Source organism: Prionailurus viverrinus, chromosome C1, assembly GCF_022837055.1.
Source record: "Prionailurus viverrinus isolate Anna chromosome C1, UM_Priviv_1.0, whole genome shotgun sequence".
NCBI classification, from domain to species: domain Eukaryota; kingdom Metazoa; phylum Chordata; class Mammalia; order Carnivora; family Felidae; genus Prionailurus; species Prionailurus viverrinus.
Genome location: NC_062568.1, coordinates 196,511,950 through 196,526,631, shown reverse-complemented (window position 1 = coordinate 196,526,631; position 14,682 = coordinate 196,511,950). Strand labels below are relative to the sequence as shown.

At 51.6% G+C, this 14,682-nt stretch overlaps 1 protein-coding gene across 6 annotated transcripts in view; it reads left to right on the top strand.

Moving 5' to 3' along the window:
- The first annotated feature begins 1,320 nt into the window (after positions 1-1,320).
- The window catches only part of GRHL3 (grainyhead like transcription factor 3), a 34,751-nt gene continuing 21,389 nt past the window's right edge, over positions 1,321-14,682 (top strand). The window contains exons 1-2 of one of the 6 annotated variants that reach the window (XM_047872117.1): positions 1,321-1,459; positions 13,207-13,393. In XM_047872117.1, the coding sequence (XP_047728073.1) occupies positions 1,443-1,459; positions 13,207-13,393 (204 nt within the window). In that variant the 5' untranslated portion in view covers positions 1,321-1,442. Of the gene's footprint in view, positions 1,460-4,017; positions 4,539-4,593; positions 4,921-4,962; positions 5,183-12,829; positions 13,053-13,206; positions 13,394-14,682 lie in introns of those variants that run through there. The other 5 variants (XM_047872115.1, XM_047872116.1, XM_047872118.1 and 2 more) reach the window with 5 other exon arrangements.

Here is a 14,682-nt window from a genome sequence, read left to right as displayed (position 1 = left end):
AATTTGCTAAAAGGGAAGAGGGGGTGGGCAGAGAACAGAAAGAGAGAGGGAAAAAACAGATACCAAGATCTGTAGCTTAGATTTAATTTCAAATTAATCCTGGTGGAAGCTCTAAAAACAGCTCTAGCATTCTCCTAATTGTGTCTGTGGATCTTTCGGGTTTACCAACCTTGTTCCTCACAGAGCCAGCTCATGGCAATTATTCCACAATTACTTAGTCTGAGGAGTATCTGATTTCTCCTGTGTTTCCAATGAGGAAGAAAGCGCTTATTAGGCTCTGTGAAATGACCAGCTAGCTAAGGCTTCAGAGGTGGTGGACTTCAACTTTTCCATCCCCTTCTGTGCTGGCCAAAGGTATCTGGTTTGCTCATCTCTCATTCAGATCTGTATCACACCAAATAAAAGGCTGCTTCCCACCCTATCTCCACCCCCCCCCCCACCACATGCACACACACTCCAATTGTAGACTCCTCAAGAACAGTGACCCTGTCTTCTTGGCCTCCGTCTCCTCAGAACCCAGAGTAAGGCCTGGCACACAACAGGTGCTCAGTAAATCATCTGTTGAATTGCGGCCACTGACTTCAGCTCTAAGGGACAGCCAGACTTGGAGATGACTGAAGATTCAGATCTGGGCTCTGACACTCAACTAGCTTTACCCCTGGGCAAGTCAATTTACCTCTCCCGCCTCCATTTCCTCACCTGTTAAGTGTGTTGGGAAGGAAGGGGGTGCTGTAATAATATCAGCCACGGTGGGTTACTGTGAGAATCAAAAGAACTCACTTGAATAACTGTAAGATTATTCAAAAATAACATACTGTTATCTTAAGGGGAAAGCTCTGAAAAACAAAGGGAATTTACACACAGGACTCCCCCCCCCCCCCAATACGGTGGGGGTGGGGCGGGGAGATCGGCTCTCTGAGAATTCCCCAGTGACTGAAGTATTTGATGCTGGGTAGAGGAAGGGGCAAAGGAATTGAGGGGATGTTCCCAAGTATCCAGGATACTAACTAGAAACAGAAATCGACCTTTGGCCAAGTATCTGTCTCTGTACTTTTCCTCTATCTTCTCTCCAACATTTTTTTCCCCTCCCTCTCTCCTCCCTCTTCTCCACCTCCCACCCCCTCACCTAGGAAGGAATTGGCCAGCTCCACCCAGCCGGCCCCCCTTGGCTCCGCCCCCAACGCGGCAGGCCAAGAGTTAACAGCTGCACCTGTTGAGGCATACCTGCTGTCGCCGGCACCTGTACCCATAGCCAATCAGCACCAGCGCTGCCGGGAACCTACCTGTCAGCAAAATCCCGACACTCAAACCTCAACATAAATCAAACACTTCCCTGGGCAGGGAATGTCTGTGTCAGGCAAGAATTAGAGACAAGCGGTCAGCAGAGCCTCAGTGCTGGTGCCCGTCTTCATCTTTGAGCTTGGGAGCCTGGGAGCAAGAAGATGTCGAATGAACTTGAGTGAGTAAACATTGGTGGATGCCTGGCGCTCTCTGAGCATGGAGGCTCCGTGGGGTTTCCAGAAGGGGGAAGCGCAGGGAGGCCGGCGCCAGGATTCACAGAGCAATTTGTAAGGGTAAATGAATGGGCTGACGATCTCACTTTGACGTGTTGAGGCAAGCCCCATCTCAAGCTAGAGTTGAGTGTTTCCCTGGGAAAATAGGTTTTTTTTCTCTCTCTCCATGCTGAGCAGTTTCGAGCCAGGTAGGGAAACACAGAGGACTGAAACCGCGAAGGCTGTCGGCACCACTTTCTAATACTCTTAAAGGGACTCAGAAATCAGCTCCAATCCCAACTAGGCTATCTTCTTGCCAAAAGGAACTTCTTTGAGGTAGTTCTAAGAGCAGTCTTAGGCGGAGAGCTGGATTTCTCTAAAGGGGCTTGTTTGTTGGGTTGGAACAGTCCCAAGTGGGAAGGTTACAGAGTGGTGTTTAAACATATGGGCTCTGTAGTCAGCCTGACCTAGGTTCAAATCCAGACTCTGCTCCTTATGGGGTATGTGATCTTGGACAAGTCATTCAATTCACCTGAGCCTCATTTACTTAATCCAGAAAATGGGCACAAGAATGTTTTGTAGGGTTCCTGACAGAGTTGTGTGTGATAAAAACTGTAAAATGCTAAGCACAGAGCTCGGGTCTGAAGATGCTTTAACAAAATGTAGTTGATTTTATTCAGAGGCAGTTCTAAGTCTGAAGAAGCTGAGATGTGGTTTTCAGTGAGGTCATCTCCATTGCCTGGCAGGATGCAGTGCCTTCCTGCCCATATGAGTGAGATTTAGACTCCCCACTGGCTGATGCCGATGTTCACCATGGACCCCCTGCTTAGGGTCTAGACCTCAGAGAAGGTGGCTTGGAGCTGGGATTCTGGGCTGCTTTAGTTTGGGTTCAGGGAATTGGCAGATGCCAGGCTTCTAAAACACAGACTCTCCTTGCTTTGCTCAGAGGTGAGTGGGCAGAGACAAGGGCGGAACCATCTTTTTTTCTAGCTACTCCTCAATAAATTGTTTTAAGAACATGAGACCTGCGGGGGGCAATTGGTGGGTCCTAATTGCAGACAGCGTTCCATGACACCCGCTAGCTCTTGAGTTCTCCTGGATTAGCCAACTATGTCCATAGTACACTGACTGGGCATCAGATTTCGCTTAACAAACTCCCTGGGGTTGACGATGTGTTGACAACTGGAATAAAAGCAGGGGCACTGGAGGCAACACCTGGGTTCAAATACCAGCTGTCGCTAATGAGCTGTGTGACCTTGCACAAGTCACTTCACCTACCTGAGTCTCTGTTTCCTCACTTGTAAATTGTGGGTGCCATAGTGGAGTTGTTGGGGGACCCAACTACTTTGGAAAAGTGATTGGTTTAAAGCCTGATAAGGAGCAAACTAACAATACCCTTGTTACTTCACAGAGAAATAACCGATGAGTATTTATGAGCCTCTTGCTTTTTATTTTTCCACACTCCTAAAACAAAAATCTTATGTCTTGTAGATCTGCTGGTTAACACTGCAGAGGCTGCAGACAGAATCTGCTCATTAGTGCCCTTTTGGGGGGGTGGGGGGAGGGGTTGGTAAGTGTCCTGAAGCTGGGATACTTGAACAGAAAGGTTTCCTGATTTTCTCCTTCTTAATGATTTGGGTTTGAAGTCTAATCAGCTGACAGTGGACACTTCTCTGATCCGGTTGGGGGAGGGGGAGGGGAACCTGTGCCCGCAGAGTAATTGCAGACAGACACGGAAGCCACCATCTGAGATTACAAGGACAGAGCCTCAGTGCCCTGGGGCTGGGCTACACTTACGGATAAGGGGCGGGGGGGGGGGGGGGGGGGGGGGGGGGGGGGGGGGGGGGGAGGGTATCAAGTGCTTGGCTTGCAACTTTTGAGTAGTTGCTGCTGGTGCTGCTGTGACCACAGGCTTGGCTGACTAATTCCCCCCGCCCCCCCCCCCCCAAAAGTGCCGAATTAGGAGGGCTGGTTCTAGCGTCCATCTTGAGCTCCGACAGTGTGATGAACTCTTGCCAGGCCTTGGTGTGCTGGGAAAAGCCGGGCTCGTGTAGGACTAAATGCTGCCACTTGGCAACCGCAGGATCCTGGTGAAATTTGTTTCTCCCCTCCGACCCTCTGTGTCCTCCGCGGTCCAACATGGGCTGTGCACACCCACCTGGCCGGGGAAACAATGCGCTCCGGCGTGCGGGCCACCCGGCCCGGGGCAGGCCTCGGGTGGAAGGCGGCACCTCGAAGGCCGGGTCCTGGGGTGCATGGCGGCGCGTAGTTAGAACCCCCGCTCGAGGCAGCTTGCGGGTGGAGCACTCCGGCCTTTCATGTGGTCGGGCCCAGCGCCTGCCGGGTGCGTCTGCCAGCCTCGGGGCCAACGCAGGCCGCCTCGGGTGCCGCCAGTGGGCGCCGTCTGCTGCCCCCGGGCTAGAGCCGCCGCAAGGGATCCTGGGGCTGCGTGAGGCGCAGGAAGTCGCGGCCTGGCGCGCTCCTCTCGCGGGACGCAGTGGGCGCCTGCGCGCTGCCCGCCGTGGCTTTCTGGGGGGGGCGGTCCGCTTACAGCCCGGGGTCTTATCCCGGTTGCTGTGGGTCCTTCGGGCCCCTTTGGAGCTACAAGTAGAGTGCTGCCCCGGGGCCTAGTGTGTGCCTGGCGCACCTGCCCTGGCTCGCCCCGCCCAGGAGGAAATGAAGCCTTAGGAGACTAAGTGATCAGCACATAGTAGGTCTAATCGAATGGAGGAGAGAGAGTGAAGTGAGCGAGGCGCACCAGGATTCCCTCCTCCAGCCTTGCACGGTCTTCGGACTGAGAGCCCACCTGCCGCCTAGAAGTTTCTCCCTCCCGAAAGCCTTGGAGAGACGGGACTGCCCGTGGGAGGGGGACAGGGGACGTCCCATTGGGTGACCGCAGGCCTCTGTCGCCGCTCCATCTGATCTCCAGGAGCGCCAGGCTCCAGACTGCCTGGAGCGCTGAAAGAGTTAACCAGGAACGCCTCCCCACTGCGGTTTTGTGGTCGAAACCATGATTGCCAGGAGCAAATTTTTGTCGTGCACAAGGTGTGTTATTAAAAGTCGGAGTTACGCTGCTGGTGAATGAAAAGTTAAGAGCCCTCATTAAGCTCGGCCTGTAAAACAGGCGGACTGAGGCTGAGACAACCCTAACGGCGGCGGCTCCGGGTGCGGGACGCTCCTGAGGCTCCTGCTACTGCACTGGCTGCCCAGGCACAGCGAGGGCCCGGGGTCAGGTGCCTGGAGCCAAAGGGGGCGTCGGGGGTCCACCCAGAGGAAGCGGAGCCGGAGGAAGGGCGGACAGGAGGAAGGGCCACAGGGCCGACACAGAAATAGCATACTGGCAGCTTTCCCTTTGGTGAAAACAAAAGCAACAGCCAAGCATTGACCCGAGGGCCGACTCCACAGCAGACACGGTGCCCGGTGCTTGGTAAATACATGATCTCCTTTAACTCTCCCAACAATCCAGTGAGGATGGGAGCATAAGTGCAGTGTTGCTCAAAGACGAGTCTGAGGCTTGCCCCAGGCTTGCTCGAGATCTCAAGGAAATCTTCACCGGGTCTCAACCGAGGGGCTAGAAGGATGTTCCACACCAATGTGTCACCCTGCTTCCTATCCGCACAGATATTGAAAAAAGAGGCAGAGATACGCCAACCTGTTAATAGTGGTTATCTCTGAGTGGAGGAATGCAGGTGAATTCTAGTCTCTGCTTCCAATTTTCTCTGTGTTTTACATTTTGTATATTGTGGTTTTACATACCTATGTTACTTTTGAAATGGGGAAGGTGAGGAGAGAGAGCCATTATTTTGCAGAGAGAGAATTATTGGTTCGCCTAAAACTGATGTTCTCGAAGTGTGGTTCCTGGACCAGCATCATCATCTTCACCACCTGGGAACTTGTTAGAAATGCAAATTCTCAGCCTCACCCTAGACCTACTGAATCAGAAATTCTGGGGGTGGGGTTCAGCAATATGTGTTTTAACAGGCCCTCCAGGCGATTCTGATGCATGTTCAAGTTTAAGAACCATTGGCCTAGAAGACCTGGCAGAGGATTGGGAGACAAGAGGTTCCCAGATCCTCTTCTGACCTGCCACATAGTTGCTGGGTCAGCAAGCTGAGAGCTCGTGGCTATGGGGGTCACGCTTGTGTTTGAGCCCAGCTCTGCCACGTAGGGACCAGGTGACTTTTGGTTGAGCTCCTTAACCTTTCTAGGTGTCAGTGCTGTATGTGTAAATTATTGATAATACGCCTCCCCCCCCCCCCCCCCCCCCCCCCCCCACACACACACACAGGTCAAGTACGAGAATGAAAAGGCACAGGGCCTGATGCTTTTATTTTTTATTTTTATTTTTTTTTCAACGTTTATTTATTTTGGGGACAGAGAGAGACAGAGCATGAACGGGAGAGGGGCAGAGAGAGAGGGAGACACAGAATCGGAAACAGGCTCCAGGCTCCGAGCCATCAGCCCAGAGCCCGACGCGGGGCTCGAACTCACGGACCGCGAGATCGTGACCTGGCTGAAGTCGGACGCTTAACCGACTGCGCCACCCAGGCGCCCCTTGATGCTTTTAAATAACAGTTCCTTTTCCTTCCCGTGTTGCCCTTCCCCTCTTGGGAGCTCAGCATTTGCAACATGGAGCAAATAATCCTGGCTTCCTTTCATCTTCTAAAAAAGTCAGAACTGACCTAGTGGATGTCCTGAAGGGAAATTATCTCACCAATATTTGGTGTTATTTCACTGGTGGGTGGAGCACCCGGGCAGCAAGAATTGGAAACTTTTGAGGGCAGGGACAGCGTGGTGTTTACCTTTGTGTCCTAGTACCCAGCACAGGGCTTATTATAGGGTAACTCTCAGTGAATGTTTATTGGATGAATCAGTGCGTGAATGAATGGAGGGATGTGGCACCCTGGGTTTAGAGGTGGATTTCAGTTTCTTTCACATCTCAATTGAAAGAGGGAACAAGGGGTGCCTGGGTGGCTCAGTTGGATGGGAGTCTGACTTGATTTTGGCTTAGGTCATGATCCCGGGGTTGTGGGATCGAGCCCTATGTTGGGCTCTGCACTGAGCCTGGAGCCTGCTTAAGATTCTCTCTCTCTCTCTCTCTCTCTCCCTCCACCCCCCCCCCGCTTTTCCCTGCTCACACACTCATTCACTCACTCCCTAAAATTAAAAAAAAAGTGGGGGGGGGGACAAGAAAATTGGACAGGAAATGAGAAGAACATAGCACGAAAGAAAAATTCCCATAGAGGGCAGAATTTTTCAAAGAGGAGAAAGCGAGTTTCTGTTATAATTAGAAAATGGCACATAATTAATTTGCGTGCAACCAGAAGCTCTGGCTGGAGCCTGACCGCCCTCAGCTTGCCCACCTGAAGCCAGATGATGAAGCTGGCAATGCCTGCCCCTCTTATCTGGGAATCTCCAAGCTTTAAGTCTCCTGTTGCTGCTAGGAGGAGGTGTCCCATTTACAGGTGGGTGAAGGTGAGGCTGTGAGTTGTCGTGCAATTTGATGGGGGCTGCCCTACAAAGTGAGTAATAATAATGATAATAGTTCACATTATTATGTGCCGGCACTCTGCTGATTACCTGCATTATCTCATTGCATTTTCCAACAGTAATACCTCATAAAGCTGCAAAGATGAAATAAAACAATGACTAGAAATTGTTGGGCCGGCACCTGGTGCTTGTTAAGCCCTCGAGTGAACAGTAGCTATCATAATAATTCTGTGAGGTTAGTACTCTCGTCTTTCCCTCTTTTTACAGGTAAGAAAATTGAGGCACAGAGAGGTCAAGTTGCATTAAGTCACACGGCTAGTAACTAGCAGAGCTGAAACGGGAACCAGGTTTGCCAAACTACTGGGGCCCACCCCGTAGTCATGAGCTCACACTACCTCGTTCAAAGTGGCGTCACGATAGAGCCATGCGCTAGGCTCCCTCTTTTTTCCATCGAGGCCCCCAAAGAGCCCCCAGCATGTGACCAGGCACATTTCACAACCTGTGCGTCCAGAAACCAGATGGGCCACTGGCAAGCACGAGAACCCCAGAGTGCTCCCGTCATGCCCAGGGGAACACTGTGCATGGGACTGACTGATAAATGATTCCTCGGTGAGCGGTTGTGGCAAGGCCTCCCTGTGGTAATTAGTGAGTGTGATTGATCACTGCTGAGGAGGCTGGGTGGCTCACGACAGGGTTTGCAGGTTACTGGGTGTATCTGGGTGTCCACACCCAGCTCAGGTGGCCCCTGGAACTCTTCCTCCTTGGGCTGGAGGGCAGTGGGACCCAGCTCACTGGATCTATCCTGTGCCAGGCAGGGGCTTGAGGCTACCCCCGTGGTGGTGAGTTTTCTTCTCCCTTCTGCAAAATTGAGTAAGAGTCCTTCCTTTTACATCTCTGAATTATTGAAATGCCTTTGAGGTGGGGCAATGATTCAACTTAGTACTAGCTGGGAAGCTAAAAGACTCCACTCTCAACCCTGCTCTGTGCTGAGTGTCCTTTGGCAAAGTCACACTTTGTCTAAGAGACTAGAGTTTGAAAGTCCCTTTGCACCCTGAATTGAACCCCAAAGTCCTCAAGTAATGGCTCAGACACATTTACTTAGTATCATTGGGAGGTTCAAGTGGTTCTCAGCCCGAAGGCAGTGGGCACTCGGAGCCCAAAAGGACTTGGGAGGAAACCCACTTCATCATCCTGGGCTTCCTCCAGCCCGGTGCCCAGAAAGATCCAGGGTAGCGTCAGGAGGCTAAGAGTATGGCTGGGGGTGGAACAGCTGGTGCCACACCCCTCCCATGCTGTGGGCCCACAGTGAGCTGCTGGGGCAAGGCCCCACCCACATGAGAACCCCTGCTTGGGCAGTTTGCACATCCCCACAGGCTCGGGACAGGGGCTTCAGGAAGTGAAGCTTATCAGGTAGACGCCCGAACTCCTCTCTCTTGATCTTCTATCCAACCCTCTCCCAAGTGGAGGAGAAGGCTGGACCAGGGAGGCTCTGAGGAGGCAGCCTTGTGAAGGTTCTTGACATTAGAAACCAGAGACCTCTGTTCTAAGCTTTATGCCGTGAGATACTAGCTGGGTGGCCTTAGGCACGCCAGTGGCCCTCTCTGTGGCTCAACTTTTCCTGCTATCACACGGGGGATAGTCATACGTTCCCTCCCTACTTTACAGGGGCGTTGCAGGATCAGAGGTGATGACAAATGTATGAGAAGCATGTTGAAAAATATAACACGCTATGCAAATGAGAGGGATTATCAAATCTCTGACTTGAGTTTCCTCCTGAGTGGGCTGGCCTTCCTTGAAACAAGGCAACTTATGCAAAAAACCTGGCACACAGTAGGTGGACAAGCTCTGGGAGCGGTCCCAGGCTTATGCCTTTGATCTTGTGTCTCTTCTCCTCTGCTCTGGAAGATCCAAAATCCTCCCCACCTATCTCACTGCTCCCTCTTCCCTCCAGTACTCCTCTTAACAACATCCGGTTACTCCCCAGACTTTAGGCAGGTCAGGCTCCTCCTGCTTCCTTCCCTTCATCGCTGTCTTCGCCTAATGTTAGGTGTTTGTTTTTGTGGTTTTGTCTGTCTTCCTGCCACTGAAATGCAACCTGCATGATGGCAGGGATGACCTCGTTGTCTTGTTTGCCTAGGACAAGGCCTGGCACATAGTAGTTACTTGACAAATATTTGTTAAGATCAGAGATGGAGGGTTGGATGGATGCCACCCATATTTATTGGGTTTTTCCTCTCTTCTGTGTCCCTTCTTGGAAACTAATTGTCGGTGGAGAAGTGACTAGTTGTGGAGTTAGATCCCAGGAGGGCTGGCTTTGTAACTCACTTGACCAGTCCCCTGGAACAGGTCACCTAACATCTGTGTTGTCTATTTCCTGGTCTGTAAAGTAAAGATAATAACACACCATGTATGTTGGGAGGCCCCATGAGATAATGAATGTGAAAGTCAAGGCGAGGGGTTATTACACTGTCTCTTTTGTTTTTGACACAGAACCTTGTTCACAGGAGGCTTAGGGAGGATGTTAATTTAAGAACCTCAGGCAGAGTCTCCCCTTTACTCTCATTTGGGGGGCCATGATGATGGTGATGATGATGGCTATTATTTACTGAGTGATTATTCTCTGGCAGGCTCTAGGCTAAGCACACTTCTTACGTTAATGCGTTTAATTCTCCTAACAGCCCATGAGATTAGCCCCACTCGAAAGTAGCCATCCCTGGTGACTCCCTCACATGACTGTTTTAATTTTCTTCACAGCACTTATCACTGACTAAAATTAACTCATTTACTCCTTGTTTGTGGTCTGTCCTCCCCAATTAAGCTGTAAGTTCCATGGGAGCAGAGCCTTATCTGTCTTGTTCTTGGCTGATTCACCAAGGCCTAGAGAGTCCCTGACTGGGTGCACAGAAGACATTCAGGAGACCCATCTAACAGATGAGGAAATAGGCTCAGAGAGGCTAATGCCTTACCCAAGGACACACAGTTGACTTGGGTCTGTCAGGTTATGACTCTGGTGCTATTTCTTTCCATGGTGCTGCTCAGGGTTCTTCTATGCCCTGGTAGAGATCTGACATCAAGAAGGCTGCCCAAGGCCAAGTCCTCTGGCCATCCTGTCCTCCCCCATTCTCCTTCCTCCTTCTTGTAGCCGAGGAGCTCTGCCTTGGGCCAACAGAGAGTTGGTGGAAGCCCTTGAGAAGGTGACCGCACAGGATGAGAGTCACCTTGTCTCCCCTCCTTATTCTGGCTCTGTCACCCTTAAGTAAGGCTCACTACTTGGAACTCTTCACGTCTCTCACCCACTGGGTGAGATACCAGAAGTTCTTGGATTTCAGGATTTGGCACATAAGTCAATGCCAATCTTATCCATAGTCAAGACTTTCTGGAAGCCAAGTGCTTAGTCTGGGAACATGAAATTGATTGGTAGCATGAGCAGGCATGGGGACGAAGACACTAGGGCTCCCAGCTCCTGGCCAGAAACTTCCAGTCATCTTGCTTTCTTACTCAGTTCCTCCTTCCTTGTGTGGGTGGAAAATCCTTTTCTGTATGTCAGTGGACCATTTGTTCAATGTATTGCAGAGGAGGGGAATTTCCAGAATAAGAAAGGTATCCCGAAAGGAGACGAGCATGGGGTACAGAACATCTTAGAGTCCAGAAGGTCCGAGTTCAGGTCGAGCTTCTACCACCTACCAGCTGAGGGACCTTGAGCAGGTAATATTACCTGTTTGAGTCTCCATTTCCCCAGTACCTGTCTCTCAAGACTATTGCACAGAGTCGATGAGACAGTGCAGAAAACCAGCACGTGTCTGCCTGTGGTAAATGCTTAAGGTGTGACAGCCACTGTGTAGCAAGGACTCAGAGGGTGGGGTCCCAGCAGGGTGGACTGGAGACCCTCGTAGGCCAGAAAGGCCTCCTGGAATAACGACAAACACTGACCTTTTCTTCCTGATGGGACTTTATCACTGTCTTCTAAACTTGGATTTTTAAATACGGTAAGATAACTGATAGCTCATCGCAGCTGGTAACGGCCATTCCGCCAGAGTCAGCGAACGGGCTCCAGGCCCAGCTCTGCCACTGGCTTGCAGGGTGACCGTGTCTTGTATCACTTTGCAACGTCGATGTCTGGCTCCAAAGCTGGGTCCGGAGCGCAAGAATGGCTCTCATGGATTAAGCACTTGCTATGTGCCAGTCTCAGTTCTAATCATTCTTTGTGTGGCAATGCACTCAATCCTCATACTCCTATGTGGTGGGTGCTTTTATGAGACCCCTCTTAGAAATGAGGGACAGTGCAAAGCACTGGGGGTCCCAACTGATGTGGGGGAGGGCACCCACCAGGCCTTTCCCTGCTTCTCCCCCGTCCTTTTAGTGTGGGAGTTTCCTTTAGCCTGGGGCTGGGAGGGGCCGGGGCCAGCGACCTGGGATTGCTCTGTAAATTCTTCTAACCCCCCGGCCCAGGAGGCAGCTAGGAGGGGCCTACTTCTCACTTCTCCGTCTTAATGCCCTTGATTTATTGTAACAGAAACTCGGGGTGTGCCTCCCTTTCCGCACCCCTAGCGCAGGAAGGTTTCTGTCATTTCTCTTTCCTGTGTGACAGCTCTCTCCCCCTCCCTCTCAGAGCCCTATGTCCCGCACCCTGGGGCCCAGTGTGATGGGAGACACTGTGCCCTGGATGAAGCCCCCTCCCCCTCAGCCCTGAGAGCTGCCGCCCACTGCCTGCCTGGGTGTGGTCTGGCTGCTGTTCCCACTCCGTGTCTGGGAATGCAGGCTTGAGCTGCAGGGTGGCTAGAGGGCACTTCCTGCAGCATGATGGTGAGGTCCTTGCCCACCCACTAGCCTCCCGCAGTGTCCCAGCCTAGCTGCTCCCATCTCTCACCTGCCACTCTCCACACACTCATTGCTCTAAAATGAACAGACCGGAACTTTCCCACCTCTATGCCTTTGCTCACCGGTAGGAGCACGTTTTACAACCATGATTCTCAAAAGGTGGTCCCCAGACTACCGGCATCAGAATCACCAGGGAACTTGTTAGAAATGCAAACCCCCAGCTACCCCAGACTTACTGAATCAGAAACGCCAGGGGTGGAGCCCAGAATTCTGTGTTTTAAAAATAAGCCTTCCCGGTCATTCGGATGCAGCTAAAGTTTGAGAACAGCATCCTGTATTACAGCATCATCCTGCTTGAGCTTGATTGCCCTCAGGGCCCCTCACTAACAGGAGTTTGAGCAATTCCCTTAGCTTCTCTGAGCTTCAGTTTCCTCATCTCTAAAATAGGGACACTAATAGTGCCTGCCTTGCGGGGTTCTTACGAGAATTAAGTAAGAGAATCCATGGAGAGTGCTTAGCACAGCATCTGAAACATGGTCAATGCTCAATAAAGATTAGATAATAATTTTAATAATCTACATCATTATTCTGTGTCATGTCCCTATCCCTATGGACTCCCTTGGCTCTTCTGTGTGATCTATTCCCCAGTGCTGAGTATTCCCCCTGCTAAAATGTCCTGCTTCCTCCAAAAAGCCTCTCATGATCTCTTTCCTTTGAGCCCCTGTGGCTCGTCTCTTGGGCCACATGCCTTGTACGTGCCTGAGTTCTCAGCCCTTCCGGGTTCCGTCTCCTCCGCGTGCCCTCCAGCTTTCGCCTCTGGTTCCTGGCTCTGAGTGGCTGCTCGTGCCCTCTGCAATCCGTGTTGGTCTGAAAGGCCACTTCCCAAGACCAGGTTCTGCCCACAGGCTTCCCCGCCCTGGCTCTCTCTGTTCCTCACCACGCTCCCTAACTTGCAACAATCGCCAGCCTTCCGTGGCCTTCGCAGTCTGGAGAGGAACTTATTTGGAAGAACTTGTGCTGGGCCATCCGGAAATTTTGTTCTTCACAGCTTGTCGTTTCCTAGCCTTCTAATGCTAAATACCCCTTGAATAAGGATCTACCATGGAAACATTGTACCGAATCCTGTCTGAAGCTTTGCAAGGTTGGGATTATGGTCTTTGTGCTGCGGATGAGGGAACTGAGGCCCGAGGTCTACGGCTTTCATATGGCAACATTTGATATCGACTGAAAGCATCTAGCGCCCGAGGGCAAGTACGTTCTAGTCCCCCAAGCTGCCCGGTGGTGGCAGAAGAAACGGCTCCAGGTTTTTAAGACTCTGAAATCCCTGGGCATTGGCCTGAGGCTGGCCATCCATGGACCTTCTTCTGGGACAGCCTAAATTTAACATTCCTTACTCAACTTCTAGTTTCAGGTCCGTACGACTGCTAAAGAATGACCCAGTCAACTTCCAGAAGTTCCCCTACACTAGTGAGGACGAGGCCTGGAAGACCTACCTGGAAAACCCCTTGACGGCCGCCACGAAGGCCATGATGAGGGTCAATGGCGACGACGACAGTGTGGCGGCCTTGAGCTTCCTCTACGACTACTACATGGTGCGTTCACCCCTCTGGGCATGTCCCCCCATGTCCCCCCGACTGAATGTATGCCTTCGCTTTCAGGCCTCACGGCCCGGCAGGCCTCCCCCAGCCCCTCGCTGTATTTTTTCTCTCCTCTGGGTCTTTGCACATGCTGTTCCCTCTGCCTGGCCCCCTCCCCTTTCCCCCTGACCAAACCCCACTCTTAACTCTGGATCTCAGCTTCAAGGTCACCTCATTCATTCATTGCGAATGGGGAAGGTTTTCTTGGGTCTCCCATTCTGTGCCTCTTGGTTCCCTCATTATTACCATCATTACCCTTGACTCTGTCTTTAGAAACTTATTATTTATGCATTTATTTCTTCATCTCCCCCATGACTGAGCTCTCGAGGGCAGGAACCACGTGGTGATCATTACTCGGTCCTCAGCACCCCACACTACTGGCCACACACTCAGTGCTCCGTGTGTGCTGATGGAATGGATCAATGTGTACCAATGGCACACACACGCCCTGACACCTGCCATCTTCCTTCTGCCCCTGCCCTTGGGTCACCCCGGTTGCCCTGTCCCCCCCACCCACCTATCCCAACCTTACCACCTGGAACATGCCTTCTGCTCTTGAACCATTTTCTTTTCTTCCCAAGGCCACTTTCACTTGGCAGCTGTCCTGCCACATCACCTCTCCCTCTCCCGAGTGTCTGACTGTCCTTCCTGCCGTTGCTGCCGTTCTGTATGATTCAACACCTCCTGACGGACGGCCTTTATTGTTCTCTGATTGTTTCCGGGGACCTTGGCCTTGACACTCTGGTAGACTCTCCGCTCCTGAGAATTAGGCCCTCCCATATCTGACACGCGGGCTTGAAGTAGTCAGCAGTAACAAATACATAACACAGTGACCTAGCTACCCCTTCCAGTGCCTGTGCCAGACATTGCTAATGGATTACAGCCTGCATTCTCACTGGGGGTACGTGGGGCTGAAGAATCTTTTTCAATGCAGTGCTCCAAGCAGCCCCTACCCATCTGTCTGAATTGTCACATGACAGCAAACTTTCTTACCTTCCCTAGGCTGGGTGACTGCTCTAAGAGACTCTCCCAGATTTGAGACTAGGAAACAGAAACAGCCAATTATTGAGATAACTGGCTTTGAACTTGAAGATTTAAAGCTACTTTGTAAATAAGCCCTCAAATTTACTGACCCAAGAAATACTTTATCTACCTTACCCCAAGGGGGAAGGCAAACTCTCTGTGTAAATTCACGGGCCAAGGATGGAACGTGTGGCCCCAGATTCAAGAAGGCCCCCAATTTT